At 37.3% G+C, this 16687-nt stretch overlaps 1 protein-coding gene across 10 annotated transcripts in view; it reads left to right on the top strand.

The window, feature by feature from the left end:
* Positions 1-16687, top strand: part of LOC128022401 (membrane-associated guanylate kinase, WW and PDZ domain-containing protein 1) — a 118734-nt gene that overhangs the window by 97092 nt on the left and 4955 nt on the right. For 6 of the 10 annotated variants that reach the window (XM_052609928.1, XM_052609926.1, XM_052609924.1 and 3 more), the window contains 9 exons: positions 1894-1925; positions 3393-3636; positions 6149-6240; positions 7546-7738; positions 8884-9186; positions 11595-11798; positions 14297-14390; positions 15148-15235; positions 15626-15769. In XM_052609928.1, the coding sequence (XP_052465888.1) occupies positions 1894-1925; positions 3393-3636; positions 6149-6240; positions 7546-7738; positions 8884-9186; positions 11595-11798; positions 14297-14390; positions 15148-15235; positions 15626-15769 (1394 nt within the window). The remainder of the gene's footprint in view (positions 1-1893; positions 1926-3392; positions 3637-6148; positions 6241-7545; positions 7739-8883; positions 9187-11594; positions 11799-14296; positions 14391-15147; positions 15236-15625; positions 15770-16687) is intronic. The other 4 variants (XM_052609929.1, XM_052609927.1, XM_052609925.1 and 1 more) reach the window with 3 other exon arrangements.

Here is a 16687-nt window from a genome sequence, read left to right as displayed (position 1 = left end):
ATTATTCCTTTAATATTATAAATAAAATTATTTAAATCAGAAATCAGAAATGTAAATGAAATCATGAATTAAAATTGAACAAAAAATAAATAAACAAGTGTATGACAATGACACAACTTTAAGGCCAGAGGTCAAGTAATTGCAACGATTTGAGAAAAATTGCACTACCAAACTAAAAAAAATTGTGATGCAAGCTTTGAAGTGAATACATAAAGGAGAGAAGAATAAATAGTGTGTTTGAAAAAAAGGGCATGCAGCAGTGCTGCAGAAACTTTTAAGAATTAATGGACTGTAGATGGGCAGAAGGGGTGAGGGAGGGTCGGAGGGTGGGGGCGGCAGACCGCAGAGGATGATCGTGTTTGTTTTGGGGATAATGATTCAGGATCGAGGCAGGGCTTGATGGGACTGGTCAATTTGCAAAGAAAAGGAGGATGGAAGATTGAATACCTGGAGATGTATCAGAATAAAGAGCAGGCGCACTTTACATGAGAGAGCAGTGTGTGCAGGACAGGCTGGACGCGAGTGCGCATGTGTGTTACCATGGGCGCGCTCAAATACAGACCACTTGCTCTCAAGCGAACGGCTTCACAATAAGCAGCCAGACTGGAATCAAGAGGACCGATCACACACACCTGCTCAGCATCTTATAGCACCATGCAGTGAAACATACACACATCCAGCAGTGAAATCACTAGCAGACTTGTGTTTGGCATGATCACGATAAATGAATCTTACCATAGTGGAAACGTTGCAAGACATTCGTTTTTCTTCTATTTCCTGTTTCTTTTTTTATGCTATAAATGACGTGCGCATCTTTTTATGCATGAATGCATAATTTATGCATGGCCTGTCAGATGTTGCATTTCTGATGGAGGCGTGGGACAGGGCGATGGCACATCGGCGTATGTAGAAGTGGGAGGGAAACGGTGTTCGGAGGAGGGAGTACGATGGTAAAGCGAGCGCGAGAATGCTTGCATTGGGGAGAGAGAAACAGAGAGAAGGAGCAAACACATGAAGAAGGAGCGAGGGTGATGCACATCGAAACAAGGAGGGGGAGGGCGAAAAAGAAGAAGAAGAAGAGAGAGAGAGAGGGAGAGAAAAAAGAGAAGCTCAAAAGACAGGAGAATCAAGGACTGGCTCTAGATGCAGGATCCTTCGGCAACAACATCGCAAGGAGCAGGGATGCTGGAAGATGGTTTCAGTAAGAGGGGAACTGACCGTTGCCTATAATTTAATGTTCAGTATCTTGGACTCCTTCTCCATGGGTAATAGCTTAGCACCTGTCTGGGCATAAACCCCTCTCTGTTTCTCTTCCTGTGTCTCGTTCGTATGTCGCTCTCCTCTTTTTCTGTCTTCATCTCTCGCGCAGTGTCTGGTTGGTTTAAAGGGATCGTTCTCCCTGAAATTACACCTCTGGCTTCATGTACTCAGCAAAGAATGTTGCGTAGAACATAAAAGGAAATATTTCGCACAACGTCCCAGTTGCTTTTTCCCTTACAGTGGAAGTGAATGGTGAGCAAAATTGTTGCTCAAGTGCTTTCATTATGTACGGGCAGCTAGGACTTTCTGTTGAATATCTCCTTTTGTGTTTTATGTAAGCAAGCGTGCTTCAGTTTGGTCGAACTGTCCCTTGAAGTCTATAGTGTCTGTTAGCATTTAATCAAGATAATGGGGGCATTCCTATGATGCGGATGGTCCGTGCTGCCCTCTTTATGCTCTAGGACTGAAGGAATGAGAGAAGAAACGGAAAGAGAGAGGGGGCTGCCGCCGCACCACACGCCCTGATTGGAGTCATCCATCTGTCTTGGGATTACTTTCAGATTTGTGCCTGTGGGGAAGGTGAAATCTTTGTGTGCACACAATTAATATTTCTGTCTCTTTTGCTTTCTGTAGGGGTGGCACCTGCAAAGAAAAGCCCCAAACTGGTGAGTACAGGTGTCTTATTCTCATTCTCCCCTTACTTTGTCTGTGTTTTTTGTTGTTACTCTTGTCCATGTTGTTTCAAAATCCTTTTGCTCATTATCTGTGTCATCGGTCTAGTGTTCAAAAGAGGTTTTACAATGTCGCTGTTCTGGCAGAAAGAGTATGTTATGCACTTTGTTCAAACACTCTGGAGGTGGACGGTGAAGCCATGTGGTCAGGGAGGGGATGGGGGTGTTCACCCCTGGGAGGAGGGCTGATTTTTTTGGTCACATGGGCGTCCTGTAACAGCCCTCTAATGATTTACCAAAGACAACAAAACCAGCAGGTTTCCAGCCTTGGAGCTTCAGGGACAGAATATAGTGATTTTTAATCTTTTGAGTTTGACCAGCCTGTTGATGATAGATGTAGGAATTGAGCTCTCAGTGAGTCTGTGGACAGCTGAAATAATAATCAGTGTTCTTCTGTTAAAATGGCAGCCTTGGGTTTCTCTACTTTGTTGAAATGGAGTCCATGCTTGTATGACTCCTCAATGCCAGACGAGCGTCTCTTCATTCTCAAATGGCCACTGTTTTATTTGGATGGATTTATTAACTACTTATTGAACTGTGGTTTCGTTTTTATTGCTGTATTTCTTCGTTCAGCTGTAATGCACGGATTCGTAGGTTGTGCTGGGAAGCGAAAGGATGCAGAGGTGTGTGCGTGGGTTTAAAAAGAACTTCAGATGACTTCAGTTGAAGAGGGAACATCAAAAATGTCATAACCGTAACCCGCCAGTGGCATTTTATAACTAAATGTGATGTATTACTTATGTTTACAATTAAATCATTTAATTATTTATGCAATAATAATATAAACTGGAATGAAAATGCTTCTATTTTGCATTTTTATAATTGTATTTATTTGTTTTATTCATTATTAAAGAAAAAGATTACGAATTAAATTGTCAGCATAACAATTAGGGTGATAACTTCATTTTAATGACATCAGCATTCAATTTGTAAGTTTGAGAAAAAACAGATTTTATTTATTTGTTATATTAAGATTAACCATATATATATATATATATATATATATATATATATATATATATATATATATATATATATATATATATATATAATATATATCATGAAACAAACTTACAAAATGTGATAACTGAAGATTAAATGAGTTGAGGTGTTCAGAGGGTGTTGGTTGAGAGGGTGAGGTTGAAATATAGTTGAGTCAGAACATTAAAAAAGCAGTTGAATGTGTCGATGTAATTCATGGCTTGAATGAATCCTGAAGGAGAGGTAAGGAGAGTTGTGTGTCATTCTGTCCTTCAACTCATTCATCCACTTTCCTTTTTTGTTTCTTTTTTTCTTGCCTGCTTCACATTTATTCAGTGAATGCAGTGCATCTTAAAGATGCCCGAGAAGTTGTGGTGCTTTTTTCTTCTCTATTCATGTTTCTTTTATCCCCCGCCACAGCAACAGTTGGAGCGCAAGGACAGTCAGGGCAGCTCTCAGCACAGCGTGTCCAGTCAGCGCAGCATCCACACTGACTCTCCCCTCCACGCCTCCCAGGCCTTACTCAACGAGTCGGCCGCCCCACCACCCCCCTCTCAGCCCCTGCCAAGCCTGCCCCAGGACCCTCCGGTAGACGGAACTCTCCAGAAGAAACCAGATCCCTTTAAAATCTGGGCCCAGTCCAGGAGCATGTATGAAAGTAGGCGTAAGTAATATGGGGTTCCGGTGGAGGGTGCATTGGCAGCGGGTCACTTGGTCTCTCCTTTATATTTAGTTGGTAATGGGATATCGTGTTTGGTTGGTTGGGAACAGGCTTCATTCCTTTTCTGATTATTCTGCTTTGCCATTTAGCTAAATATTACCATTTAGATCAACATCTGTTTGTTGGAGGAAAATATGACTTAACCTTGGTGTAAATACATAGACTATTCCATGGTTGGATTGGTTTAACATCAATTATGTTAAATATTATGCCAAGTGTGGTTTCAACAGTTGACACCAATTTTAAAGCAAGACACTATAGGCAACAATCCAATGTTCAGATTTCTGTTCTGGAAATTTGTGCAAATTAGTGCATGTTAAATTTAATATTGCATCAATTGCTCATTTAAACATAACATAAAAAAACTCGTTTTACACAAAAAGTGTGCAGTTTTTAATGTAGTCAATCAACTTGGGCAGTAAGGTGAAGTCAATTTTTGTCCTACTCAACTGGGGTGTCTTGCTTTAAGAGTGGATCTATACTTAAACAAAATTGACATTTTCAACCAGGGTGCATGGCTGTAGTCTTTCAGTATTTAATTAGCTGTCCAAATCTAATATAAACCATTAGCCATCAATTAGAATCTGCTATGTCTGTTGTGATCAGAGAACTCAGACCTGTCATCTGTACTTCCAAAACAATTCATTAGACTTTCTCATTCCTTCTTTCATTCACTTTAGTATAACCAACTCCGTGAGAATTCAGTGTGAACGGCGAAGCACTTCTGACCAATTACACTCCTCCCTGCCATCAATAGATTCACACAGTGCACTCTACAACACATCTTTTGACAAATGTGCATATAATTGCTAGTGGTGGAAGACAGTGAATCCTATACTACTTTCATGTGTTCCAGAGCAGAGGGGCTAATTAACAGGAATATCCTTCAGTGGATGTTAAAATGCTGTGGAAAGGAGCGCTCCAATGTTTGGGTTGGAAAATTTAGCTTACTTGGAGTGTCTTCATTGTTTCCGTTTTCCTTTTATTAGGGTCCCTCATTAGTAAGTCCTTAGAGGGAAGTTGTTTGGACTTGGGATGATAATAGTGAAGAACTTATAAGCTCCGCCTCTTAACTACTCCAGATATTTAACAGTTCCATTAACAGTTCTTTTAAGTACTTTCAGAAAAAAAAAATTCAGTTCCATTGTCAAAAGATAATACAAAACCACACTAACACTGGTTATGCTAAAGTTGAAACAATTCTTGCATAACGTTTACAAATTGTTTAATGATTCGTAAAGAACCGACTCATTAATTCGGGAATTGGACTATCCTTATTGTAACATATGTTTTTGATTCACAAAAAAAGAAGAGAAAAAAAGACTCATTGCAGTAATTCATTTAGAAACTGGATTAGAGGACTAAATGTTTTAGATTCACTAAAAATACCTGAATAGTAAGAGTCATTTGATTGAGATTTCCAGTAGTTCTGGTGTATTTTTGTGATTCACTTTAAAGAACCAGCTTATGGTTGGTCAGTTGCATAATCATACTACACTGTTGCAGTCCTTGAATGGATTGAAAGGTAAATCATTACCATTTTTTTGACCAGCTTGAGAACATTCAGTCCAATAAGGGTGAGCAGTGAGCCGCTCCATTGAGAGGCTTTAGTGCAAATGAATGTAAGTTGAAGGTCTGTCTTTGTCATAATGCTCAGTTTAAATAGTCTGCCACATTCGTCCTTGATGCTTAATGGAACTCGAATAGTATGGGAATAGTGTCCATGCAGCAGCCATTTTCTATAGCTCTGGAGCTATTCTGCTTCCTGTTTCTGTATCAGTATATTGCTGTACATCTGGTTAGACTAGAGACCTCTGTATGTGCCATCTGCTCCACACGTCCAGCTGCATTACAATAGATCTCCAGTAAAAACCTGTGTCAGAACTTTCTGCCCAGATCCAAGGTTTTCAGCTCTCTCTTACTTAAAAGGCGTAAATGTCCCCCGACAGAACATCATGTGATGCATTGGAGAGCTACAGGGTCAATAATGTAAAACCTGACAGATTGCTTCAAGTTTGCTCGTCCTGACTGATTTGACAAGGAAGTGCTGTGGTGGAGATGGCACTCAAGCGGTAGTGTAAAGCTCAAGGGCACAGCTGCTTCAGAAGACCCCTGTATTCTGTCTTCCACTTCACTTGATCTGTAATCTAGATTTGTATGCACATGTGTCAGTGCTTATCATTTCCCCAGATGGGAATACCTGTTTATCATTTTGTGCTATGTGAATTCATTCAAACAGAGGATTCATAATATCTCACCTTCATTGGTGTGAACCAATTAGAAAAAAAAAATCTAGATGTGAGATGCAGTCATTAAAGCGACATTGTTTGCTTTTCTGCCTCCTTGAACCAGCAGCCATTCTCAAAAGAGGGAGATTTAAGTTCTAAATCAAAGCTTGTGCGTCATTCCGCAGCTCGATTGATCATGGGCTCAAGCTATTTTTTCTCCTTTTCAGTACCTGATTATCAGGAGCAGGATATTTTCCTGTGGAGAAAAGATACCGGCTTTGGATTCAGGATTCTCGGAGGCAACGAACCTGGCGAGCCGGTGAGTGCAAAGCAATGACTGCAGGCTTCATTTGTTCAATTCTGCAAGTATATTATGCTAATTAGTTTGTTCATTTTTTTATTTAAATGTTTTTATTGTAAATAGTAATTTATTCATTTAATCAGTATCTTGGGGTAGTTGTAATTTAGACATAAAACTATTTTAACTATTTTAAATACATTTTCTAAATATTTTATAATTATTACACATGCAGCAGTCATTGTGACCAGTTACAGGACTTAAAATATATGCTGGCATATATTACATTGTCATATTTCATACATTCAAACACAATCAAACCCAGCATATTGATATTAATTAAAAAATAAAATAATGTAGTATTATTTATGTTCTAATACATAAAGAATTTGTTCATGCTTTGAATTAGCCTTTATGTTCATAAAAAAACAATAATTATTTTCTTTTACATTTTACCTTTTAATATTTATTTTAGCTTCTATTTTTTATGTCGGTTTTAGTCATGTTAGTCCTTGAACTTATTTTAGTTGTCAAGATAACAATTCTAATTTTTTTTAAGTTTTCAAGTTTAAAAAAAATAAATTCATCTGATATTTAGATTTTATTTTATGACAGCTTTTTTTCAGTTAAAGAAAACTGTTTTAATAGTTTTGGTTTTATTTATGGATAACAACACCGGTGAAAACATGAATATGCTTGTCAAGTAAATATTTGATATTTATTTTAATTAGTTATAACGCCAGAAATACACTTGCGCTGTTTGACAGTTCTAACGGCACCCGACAAATATAGACCCTTTGAAGATTTTCCAAATGTAATAGTTCAAGCTTGGCTGAGTTCTCAGATTCAGTCTTCACAGCTTGTGCATGATACACATTTCTATGTGAAATGTGCCCAGTGCATTTACAAAAACAGTGAAAGCATCTGCCCTGTGTGTGTAGGTTGACAAAAGCTTTGATCTGTGCAGTACAGCCTCGATCAGTCAGAAAATATCTCTCAGACCACCAGTTCTTCCCTTTAATGAGGCCATGTTATATCTTTGAACTGATGAGCTGGTGTCTCGGACTCTATTCCTTAAAGAAAAAAAATACAGAGCTGCCTGCAATGCTTCTCGTTTTTGCTGGTAAAGGGGTATAAAATATTCCAGAGAGGTTTTCTGTTATGAGAGCATTACACAACCATTAGTCTTAAAATGAATGTGTTTCAGTGAACGAAACAAAGTTGACGAGTTTAAGAAAGTGATGAAGGTCAGTTTGGCCAAGACAAATTTGTTAGTTGCGAGGATTTTTTTCTTGCTAACTGTGTGTGTCTCTCTTGGTTGTATAGATTTATATTGGCCACATCGTGAAATTCGGAGCAGCTGATGAAGACGGGCGTCTGCGATCAGGAGATGAGCTCATTTGTGTGGATGGAACGGCTGTTGTGGGAAAATCCCATCAGCTAGTCGTTCAACTCATGCAACAAGCCGCAAAACAGGGTCACGTCAATCTGACCGTGAGGCGCAAGACTGGATATGGATGTAAGGAGGCTCTAAAATATTATTATTGATGAGAGAAGTTACAGGCCATGAATATGTATTACTAGTCATGAAACTGTATTTTATGTTTTTATTGAAATATGTGTTTTGTCCCCATTTCAACATAATTATTTTATTATGTTATTTTAGCTGTTTTTCTTTGAATTATTCTGGCAACCAGGTCATTGTGTCACCTGTGGCAGTCACAAAAACATGAAGCCACACTGAGATTTTGTTGCTCATATTTCACTGACTTACTATTTATTCATTCATTTATTTATTTTTATACACTACCGTTGAAAACTTTGGCTGAATGTTTTTAAAAGAAGTCTCTTGTGGTCACCAATGCTTCATTTATTCGACCGAAATACAGTAAAAAACTATAAAATTGTAAAATATCATTTTCGATTTGAAAATGTAATGTATTACTTTATGTCAAAAGCTGAATTTTCATTACTCCAGTCTTCAGTCTTAAATTTGGATCCTGGAATTGTTCCGACCAGAAAAGCTCATCAGTACTTGAAGTATTACAAACTTCAGCATGTCTTTTGTATCAGTGTCATAATTCATATCAGTAGGTAGAGTTAATTCCAGAGGAAGTGTTAATTGCAGCTTAAATGTGCACTTATTGCACTCTACAACCCGAGCGTTATGACCAGCTTGACTCCTGGAATTGTAAATTATGCAGGATTTTGTGGTCTGATTATCCATTCCTATCAGACAGACTTTATTTAAATGAGAGTTCATGGCAAATGATAATGAGGGGAGGCCTGCTGACTCTGGCTAATTAATCTACGCGGGGCTCGGAGTCCCATATGTCAGGTCTCAGAGTATAAGTTACCCTTTTCACTCATCTAAGATCACCTACCTGAATACAAGTCCCAATCTAACCATTATAAGAGAGCAGGACAAGAGATAGGACACACACTTCCTGGGAAATAGCGATTACAAAATTTTTAATATGCTGTGACCAGCTGGTTTATTTATTTACATGATCTGTTCAAGAAATTTAGAAGCACGTTTGGTTTGTAGATCATACACATGATCGAGTCTAAGCCTCTCAAGCTTATTGACAAAGAGCTAGTTTCTCCTTGAGCTGTAGAACATGAATCTCTCAGAGTGACCTTCCTAACACTCTTCCTCTTCAGTGGCAAAGGTGGATGGTGAGATGCCTCCTTCCCCAGCCTCCTCTCACCACAGCAGCACACATGCCCCGTCTTTGACCGAGGAGAAGCGAACACCGCAGGGCAGCCAGAACTCCCTCAACACGGTCAGCTCCGGGTCAGGCTCCACCAGCGGCATCGGCAGCGGTGGCGGGGGCGGCAGCAACAACACGGTGGTCCCCAATGCCATTCAGCCCTACGATGTGGAGATCCAACGCGGAGAGAACGAGGGATTCGGATTTGTCATCGTGTCATCAGTGTCGAGGCCTGAAGCGGGCACCACTTTCGGTAAGATTGCACGGATAGTTTCGTGAATGAATGGATTGGATTTTTATTAAATAATTAATTGATGTAATGTTATTTAATTAATTACATTTAACGTTGTTATTTTTTTGGTGAGATTTATATTAAATAAACAGAATGGACCCTTTTCACATTTACGTGAGTTCTCAGATGTCATAGAACTTATATAATGGTAAACGGAATCTACAAAATATATAATTTTCCAAAGGAGGTCAAAATATTAAGACATTGATTAAATTGATCAGAAGAAAGTTAAGTGTTTCAGCCGTTGTATGAGAAACATTCATGCAGCATCATTAACCAGTTTTTTTTCCTATAATTTATTACCAAGCTAATATAAAATATAGTGTAAATGAATATTACTTAAAAAAATCAAAAAATAAATAAAAAAATCTTTGCTAGATTTACAATTTTAATAGCTATAGAAACGCATAATCACAATCTATGAAAAGGGTCCATTCTGCAGGGTTTTTCTTATTTTTTTTTTTTTTTTTATTTTTTTTATCAGCACATAAAATTGTGAGTCTGCAGATCATCTATCAATTTAGTAAGAATGTGTTTCTGTAGCTCAGTTGGTGGAATATGGCACTAGCATCACCAGCGTTTTAAGTTCGATCCCAGAAAACGCTTAAAATTCCAAAACGTGTGACTTGAAAGCATTGTAAATCACTTGATAAAACTGTCTGTCAGATGCATAAATGAGAAAAAGGAAAGTAATCCATATTTGCATATTCACTTCTTTTGTATTATAAAAAGAGAATATGACTGAGAGATTCACATTTTTATGGGAGCTCTTTGCCTCTGAATGGCACTTTGGTTGTGGATTTCAGTTTTCGGTGGGTGTGGGTTCTTCATATTCTACTTATCCCAATCTGCATGTCCTGTGTTTTTCTTATTGCAAAAGACAGTGTGTTTGCAATGTCTGCTTGAAGCAGGGGTCGATGTCCACCCTCTGTGTGGGGCTCTATTTCTGCTCTACTTCCCAAAGCCAGACAAGTCTCCATCACACAAGATGGCTGTCGAGTTAGTGAAACAGCATTTAGGTTATCCAAATCCCACCATTTAATTTTAGCAGTTGCCAGAAGCACTTTCTATCAGTATTTTTAAACAATTGTAATTGATAGAGAGATCAAGTTAGAAAAAAAGCAAATCCAGTATGACATCCCATGTTTACAGACTCAGATCTTTCTTCACCGTGTTCATCAGAACGCTCCCGCTCTTTAAACTCACAATAGTGCCACTGGCAGCCTTCACATAAGCGTATACTGGATCCAGCAGGCTCGGTGATTGCTCCACGTGGGAGTTTTGTTCAGAGCTTTATGACAGAGGAGAGGAATGACAGATCCGTTTTTTGAGAGGAATAAAAGCGAGGAAGCAGTGCTTGGCACTCATTTACTACAGTGATGAAACGCATGAGTTCCTGTTCCAGAGTCACTGTGAACGAGGACCTCGGAGCATAAACAGAGTTCAGTCATTAGTATTACAATCAAACAACAAATCATCTTCATAGCAGTCTAACAAGCCTGACAGATTGACTGAATATTTTATAGTTGTAGCTACTAAAATGCCATCGCAGCATTTAGATTGATCAAAAATGGCTATGACAACTGAAAATCGGTTGGCTGAAAGGACAGATATATATAAGAAAACAAGACTTTTAAAAGGGATGCCGTGCCCTGATTCATCACATGAGAAGAAGGCGTGGTTAAATGACAGAAATTAGCAAAAATAGCTAACAGCACCTTTAGTGCCACGATAAGTTAACCAGAAGCACAAACTTGAATAATCTTAATATTATCTACTACTAGGCAGTCAGACTGGAAAACAGTTTATGTGTTTGCAAACGTAGGGAGGCGGGATTCTGAAGGGAGGGAGTGTGGTAGAATTCAGCTAAAAGGCTAACAGCATCTTTAGCATAATGCTAAAGGGAATCAGAAGGTGCAAACTTGAATAATCTTAATGATACTTAGTCATTTTTTATAATTCATTGAAAAGGCACTGTTACAGCACAGTGCAGTTCTCTAAGGGAAGAGTTTACACCTTTTTCCCATAATGAATAATTCAAAAGCGATGGTGATTATTCACAGGATCTGAAGAGTGTTACAGAAATTATGCTCAGGCTGATCTACTGTAGCATGCGAATGCTTTTTAATAGTGCCAAATTCAGCAGATTCCCTATGTCCGTTCTTGCTGTTACCAAACCTTTGCTGTCCATGCTGTAACTAGGCAATCTTTGAATATGTTAGCACTTTGGCTTGGTGTATTAACCCCTACACATTCTCTCTTTCCTTTTTCTCTCTTTCTGTTTCCTTTTCTCCATCCCCACCAAAAAAAACAACAACATAACACTTTTAATTAAAACTCATACATGCTCAATCAATGTTGGCCAAAAGCTGGAAACGCATGTGTGGCAATGCCTCATAAAATAGGTCGCATCATTGAGGGAAGCCCAGCCGACCGCTGTGGGAAACTTAAAGTCGGAGACCGGATCCTGGCTGTAAACAGCTGCTCCATCACCAATAAGTCCCACTCGGATATCGTCAACCTGATCAAAGAGGCTGGAAACACGGTGACGCTGCGGATCATTCCAGGAGACGGTCAGTTCCTCTCTCTCATTCTCTTTCCCTTCGCTCAAGCTGCATAGCTGAGGTGAGAACATATTGATGCACGTGGGTGTGTGTAATATGTGCAATAGCACGATTTCTTAGCATACTGCTCTCATGTGCCTCACAGTAATAATGAAGATGATACATTCAGCCTTATTAGAAGAAGAATAATGAACAGGAACCTGTGAGGGGACCAACACAATAAATATTCAACAAACTCTGATAACCTTAGAGGCAGAACGCCTTCATATTGTGCTGTTGTAATAATGACAGATGGCACACCGATAAAGTTGATCAGGGAACAAAGACAATGTTTTGCAGATGCGTCATGGACATTTAAATGTTTCCCCAGAGATATAAGTGGCAAGTGTTTTTTTAAATGAAAGTTTTAAGATAAACTACATCTTTGATAATTAAGTCAGAACTAACTGAACGCTAGTTATTGTTATTTATTTGTCCAAAAACCTGTTTATGCATATATATATAGAAATATAGATATATATCCTTAGAAAGTAAAATTTAGTTATTTATAGATTTACTTTTCTGTTTATATATATATATATATATATATATATATATATATATATATATATATATATATATATATATATATATATATATATATTGCTGTTCTGCAAATCATTTATCCCTTTTCCCTTTTCATAAAAAATTAAAAAATAAAAACCTCACCCTTATCAATTAGTTTTACTTAGCACTTTATTTTCTTAGTTTGAGTCTCATTTTACCTGCCAAGCGAGGCAGAACTGACACTTAAACACCACTGAAACACAAGTGTTGGCCTGTGGTATTACAGCACATGGTATATATGCGTGCTTGCATGTGCCAGTGTGTCTGTGCACTATATTGAGTGTTTTCCTCAGAGGGAAGGCGGCATGCAATAATGAGAAAGTTGTTTCCAGTGAAGTCTTGGCTCTACTCTATTACGTGATGCCAAATGCACTGGGGTCTGTCTGCGAGTTCTTCATACTCTTTAATCTGAAAGAAGGAGAGTGCTGGCATACCATGGGAATTTTCTAAACTGACAGACTGTGGGTGTGTATGTCTGGTTGTGTTTACAGGAAGCTGAAGACTTTTTTTTTTTACTTTATTGCAGTTACTAAACTGTAGTCTTTTGGTTTCTTTCTGGTTTCTGTGCTTAATTTCTGCATAATTTATAGTTAAAAATGTCTTGTGCTTTCTGAGTGGAGAAAAGAGAAATAAAAAAAGAGAAAACCATGAGATGAGGAAAAAGAGAGAACGGCAAGTCTGTTCTCAACAGAGTGATGGGGAAGGGCTATTTTAAGACGGTGGGATTCACGGGCTGTGCACTCATCAAAGTTCCCTCTCTATCCCACAGTGACTGCTCAGTGGGGCGGAATTAAAGCAGCTTTGAGCGCAAGCAGCAGCAGTCCGCATTTCATTGGTGACAGCTGACTTAAGAGTTAGGCTGATGCAGTCAAAGCAAATGATCCCAGATCAGTTAAACTAATAGTTCACACAAAGATGGGCAAAAGGAGATGTTTTAAAGGATGTTCAAGCTGCTTGGAAGTCATTCTAATATGCTTATTTGGTGCTCAAGATGGAGTGCTCATGTTTAATTATTAACAAAACTTAATAATTTAATGGAAACTGTAATGCAATACAAATATATATATATATATATATGTGTGTGTGTGTGTATGTAATGTTACAAAATATCTTTTTTTTTTAAAGTAAATGCTATTCCATTCACCAAAAGAAAAATGTATAATGGATTTCACAAAATATGAAGCAACTGAAGTCTGGAGTAATGACTTTGCCATCATAGGTACAGGTTACATTTTAAAATAAACATTTAGATGGGAAACATTTTACTTTTAATTGTTATAATATTTAAAGAATATAAAAATTTTACTGTGTTTTTGATCAAACGAATGCAGGCTTGGTGAGCATTTGAGACTTATATCAAAAACATAAAACTTTTTTTTTTTAGTTATTCCAAACTTGTTCAAGAATTGAATCATTACTGACAATAAATATGATGTTCTTTTTGAAGTCTCAAATTGAATTTAAACTCTAACTAATCACAGGGCAGCATTAACGTCCCTCTAGAATTTCTTTATGTTCCATCGAAAACCCACAGAGATGTGAGGGGAAATAAATGGTAGAGAATATGCATCTGTGGATGAATTATCCCTTCAACACAAGCTGTTGTAAGTGTTAATGTGAGGTTAGATTGTGATATGTGATTACAGACAGAAGGGGAAATTGGGTGTTCAGCTTTGCGTGGTTTTTTGGGCATTAGGATATAATGTAATCTGTGAGACGAAAGCTACAGCCAGAATGATGAATGTGCCGTTGTTCCTGCTGCCCAGCTTACACAGGGCACTACTGCTGATGTTTTGATGTATGGAAAATGGGCCTCTGATGCTTGGTCCACAGGGTACACTTACACACAATAATGTGGAGACTTATATCTTTCTTGACATTTTGTGTTGTTCCTCCCGCAGAGTCCTCCAATGCATCACTGCTGACCAACGCTGAGAAGATTGCAACCATAACTACCACACACACACCTCAACAGCAAACCGCACCTGAGCCAAGGTACACACACACACCTGAACTCAACAACACCCGCACATTACAGCCACACTGAGTTGGATTAAAAGAGGAGTTGCAAGTTATTTAATGTCATGTTTTCAGTGGTTGCTCATTATTTACTTATGAAAGAAAATCACACCAGACCATTCCATTAAAAATGTAAAGTGGCTCCAAAATGTATTTGGACATTTAAGTCCAAAAAATTCAAACCAGGTGGTTTCTCTATTGAGCTTTTTACTGTTTCAAAATGCTTTGTTGATAATTGTTGAAAATAAACTCATATCTTTATTCAGCAGACATTTAGAATCTTGCAAAATATTTGTATTTAAAAGTAAATGTTGTTCTTTATAACTTTCTGTACATCAGAGAATCCTGGAAAACTGCAGAATGTTTTCCACAAAAATGTTAGCAGCACAACATTGATAATAAGAAGAAACGTATCTTGAGCATCTTAGAATGATTAAGAATGAGACCGAAGGCTGCTGGAAAATGCAGCTTTGCCACAATAGGAATACATTATATATGAAAATGTATATATTAAATATTGAATATTTTAGTGTTTTTTTCATAATTCGTGTTATTAACATTTCACATTATTACTGTTGTTATTGTGTTTTAAAACAAACAAAAAACAAATGCAGCCTTTGTGAGCACAAAATGCTTCTTTATGCATTGACATTTAGACAGTTTTAAATCTTTTGTGGGGGCTCAGTGCTCATGATTTTACAAAAGTTTTCTTTCTGTTTTTTTTTCCCCCAAGAAACAACACCAAACCAAAACAGGAGTCTTTTGAATTCAAAGCCCCACAAGCACCACCTCCTCCAGCTCCAACACAGCCTTCAAATCAGGTACATCGCTCCCCCCGTTCCTCACACTGCCTTCTCTTTTAGATGTCTGCTCCTCTGAGAGGGGGCATGCCAGTAGTTAGACAAACTGTCAAAAACAAAACAAGGAAAAATGTTTGAAACACCAAAGCGAATTTGTGACACACGCATTATGACTCATTTTACACTTGAGGTTCCTCGATTCTAAAGTGGAATTTTGAACGTTTAATGTGTTTGTCCCTACCTTAAATACCATCAGAGTCAGATCAATTATTTAAGCTATTCCTCTGATGCTTCTGCTGTCAAGTGTTTGTGACTTTCCTGCAGGTGGCTTTCATTTCCTCTGCTGAAATGAAAAAAATACACTGTTATAGATTCATCACTGACCTTGGTCTGTATTTGTTTGTGTTTTAGGATGCTGAGTTTTACTCTGTCGATCTGGAGAGGGACAATAAAGGCTTTGGTTTCAGCCTTAGAGGGGGTCGTGAGTACAACATGGACCTGTATGTGCTGAGACTAGCAGAGGACGGAGCAGCCGTGCGAAACGGAAAGATGAGGGTATGTGCAGCTATGAATCAGCACACACCTGTTAGGATTTAATCATACTTAAGAATCTGAAACTGAGCGATCTGGACTCATTCATTATTTCACCTAAATGGATTGCCCAAGGATTAGTTATGATAAGTAGCTATTATTTATATGAATGGTCATATGCAGTCATGCCCAAAAATATGGACACCCTTGGTAAATATGATCAAAGAAGGCTGTGAAAATTTATCTGCATTGTTAATCCTTTTGATCTTTTATAAAAATAAAAAAAGTGTATTAGAGAAAAACATTTATTTCATAATGATATTTTCCCCAATTTTAAATTCTTATTATCCAATGAAAGGTTAGATTTTTGTGAATTTTTTTAATAAGTGATCAAAAGGATTAACAATGCAGATTAATTTTCACGGCCTTCTTTGATCACATTTACCAAGGGTGTCCATATTTTTGGGCATGACTGTATATATATATATTTTTTTTTAAAATATTAATTTAAATATTAAATTAAATGATTATATTTAATTAAATTGTATAATATTTATTCAATTTAAATACATTTTAATATGATATTGTTTTAAATGACAGATTTTTTTAATAAATGCAGCATATTATATTATATTATATTATATTATATTATATTATATTATATTATATTATATTATATTATATTATATTATATTATATTATATTATATTATATTATATTATCCTGAGTGATCTGCATATTACATTTCTTATATCACCTAAATGGATGCTCCAAAATGAGTTGTTATTAATTAAAATGCTTTATTTATTAATTCATTCATTAAAAAATTTATAATTTGCTCTCCTAACTATGCATGATTAAACCGTTAGTATTTGCATTTACCACTGTTTCTGCTGTCCTCCGTCTGAACAACCCACAGCAAATTCTATAATTAGCATATCG

This window comes from Carassius gibelio, chromosome A11 (assembly GCF_023724105.1).
Source record: "Carassius gibelio isolate Cgi1373 ecotype wild population from Czech Republic chromosome A11, carGib1.2-hapl.c, whole genome shotgun sequence".
NCBI classification, from domain to species: Eukaryota; Metazoa; Chordata; class Actinopteri; order Cypriniformes; family Cyprinidae; genus Carassius; species Carassius gibelio.
This window is presented reverse-complemented; position numbering and strand designations above follow the sequence as displayed.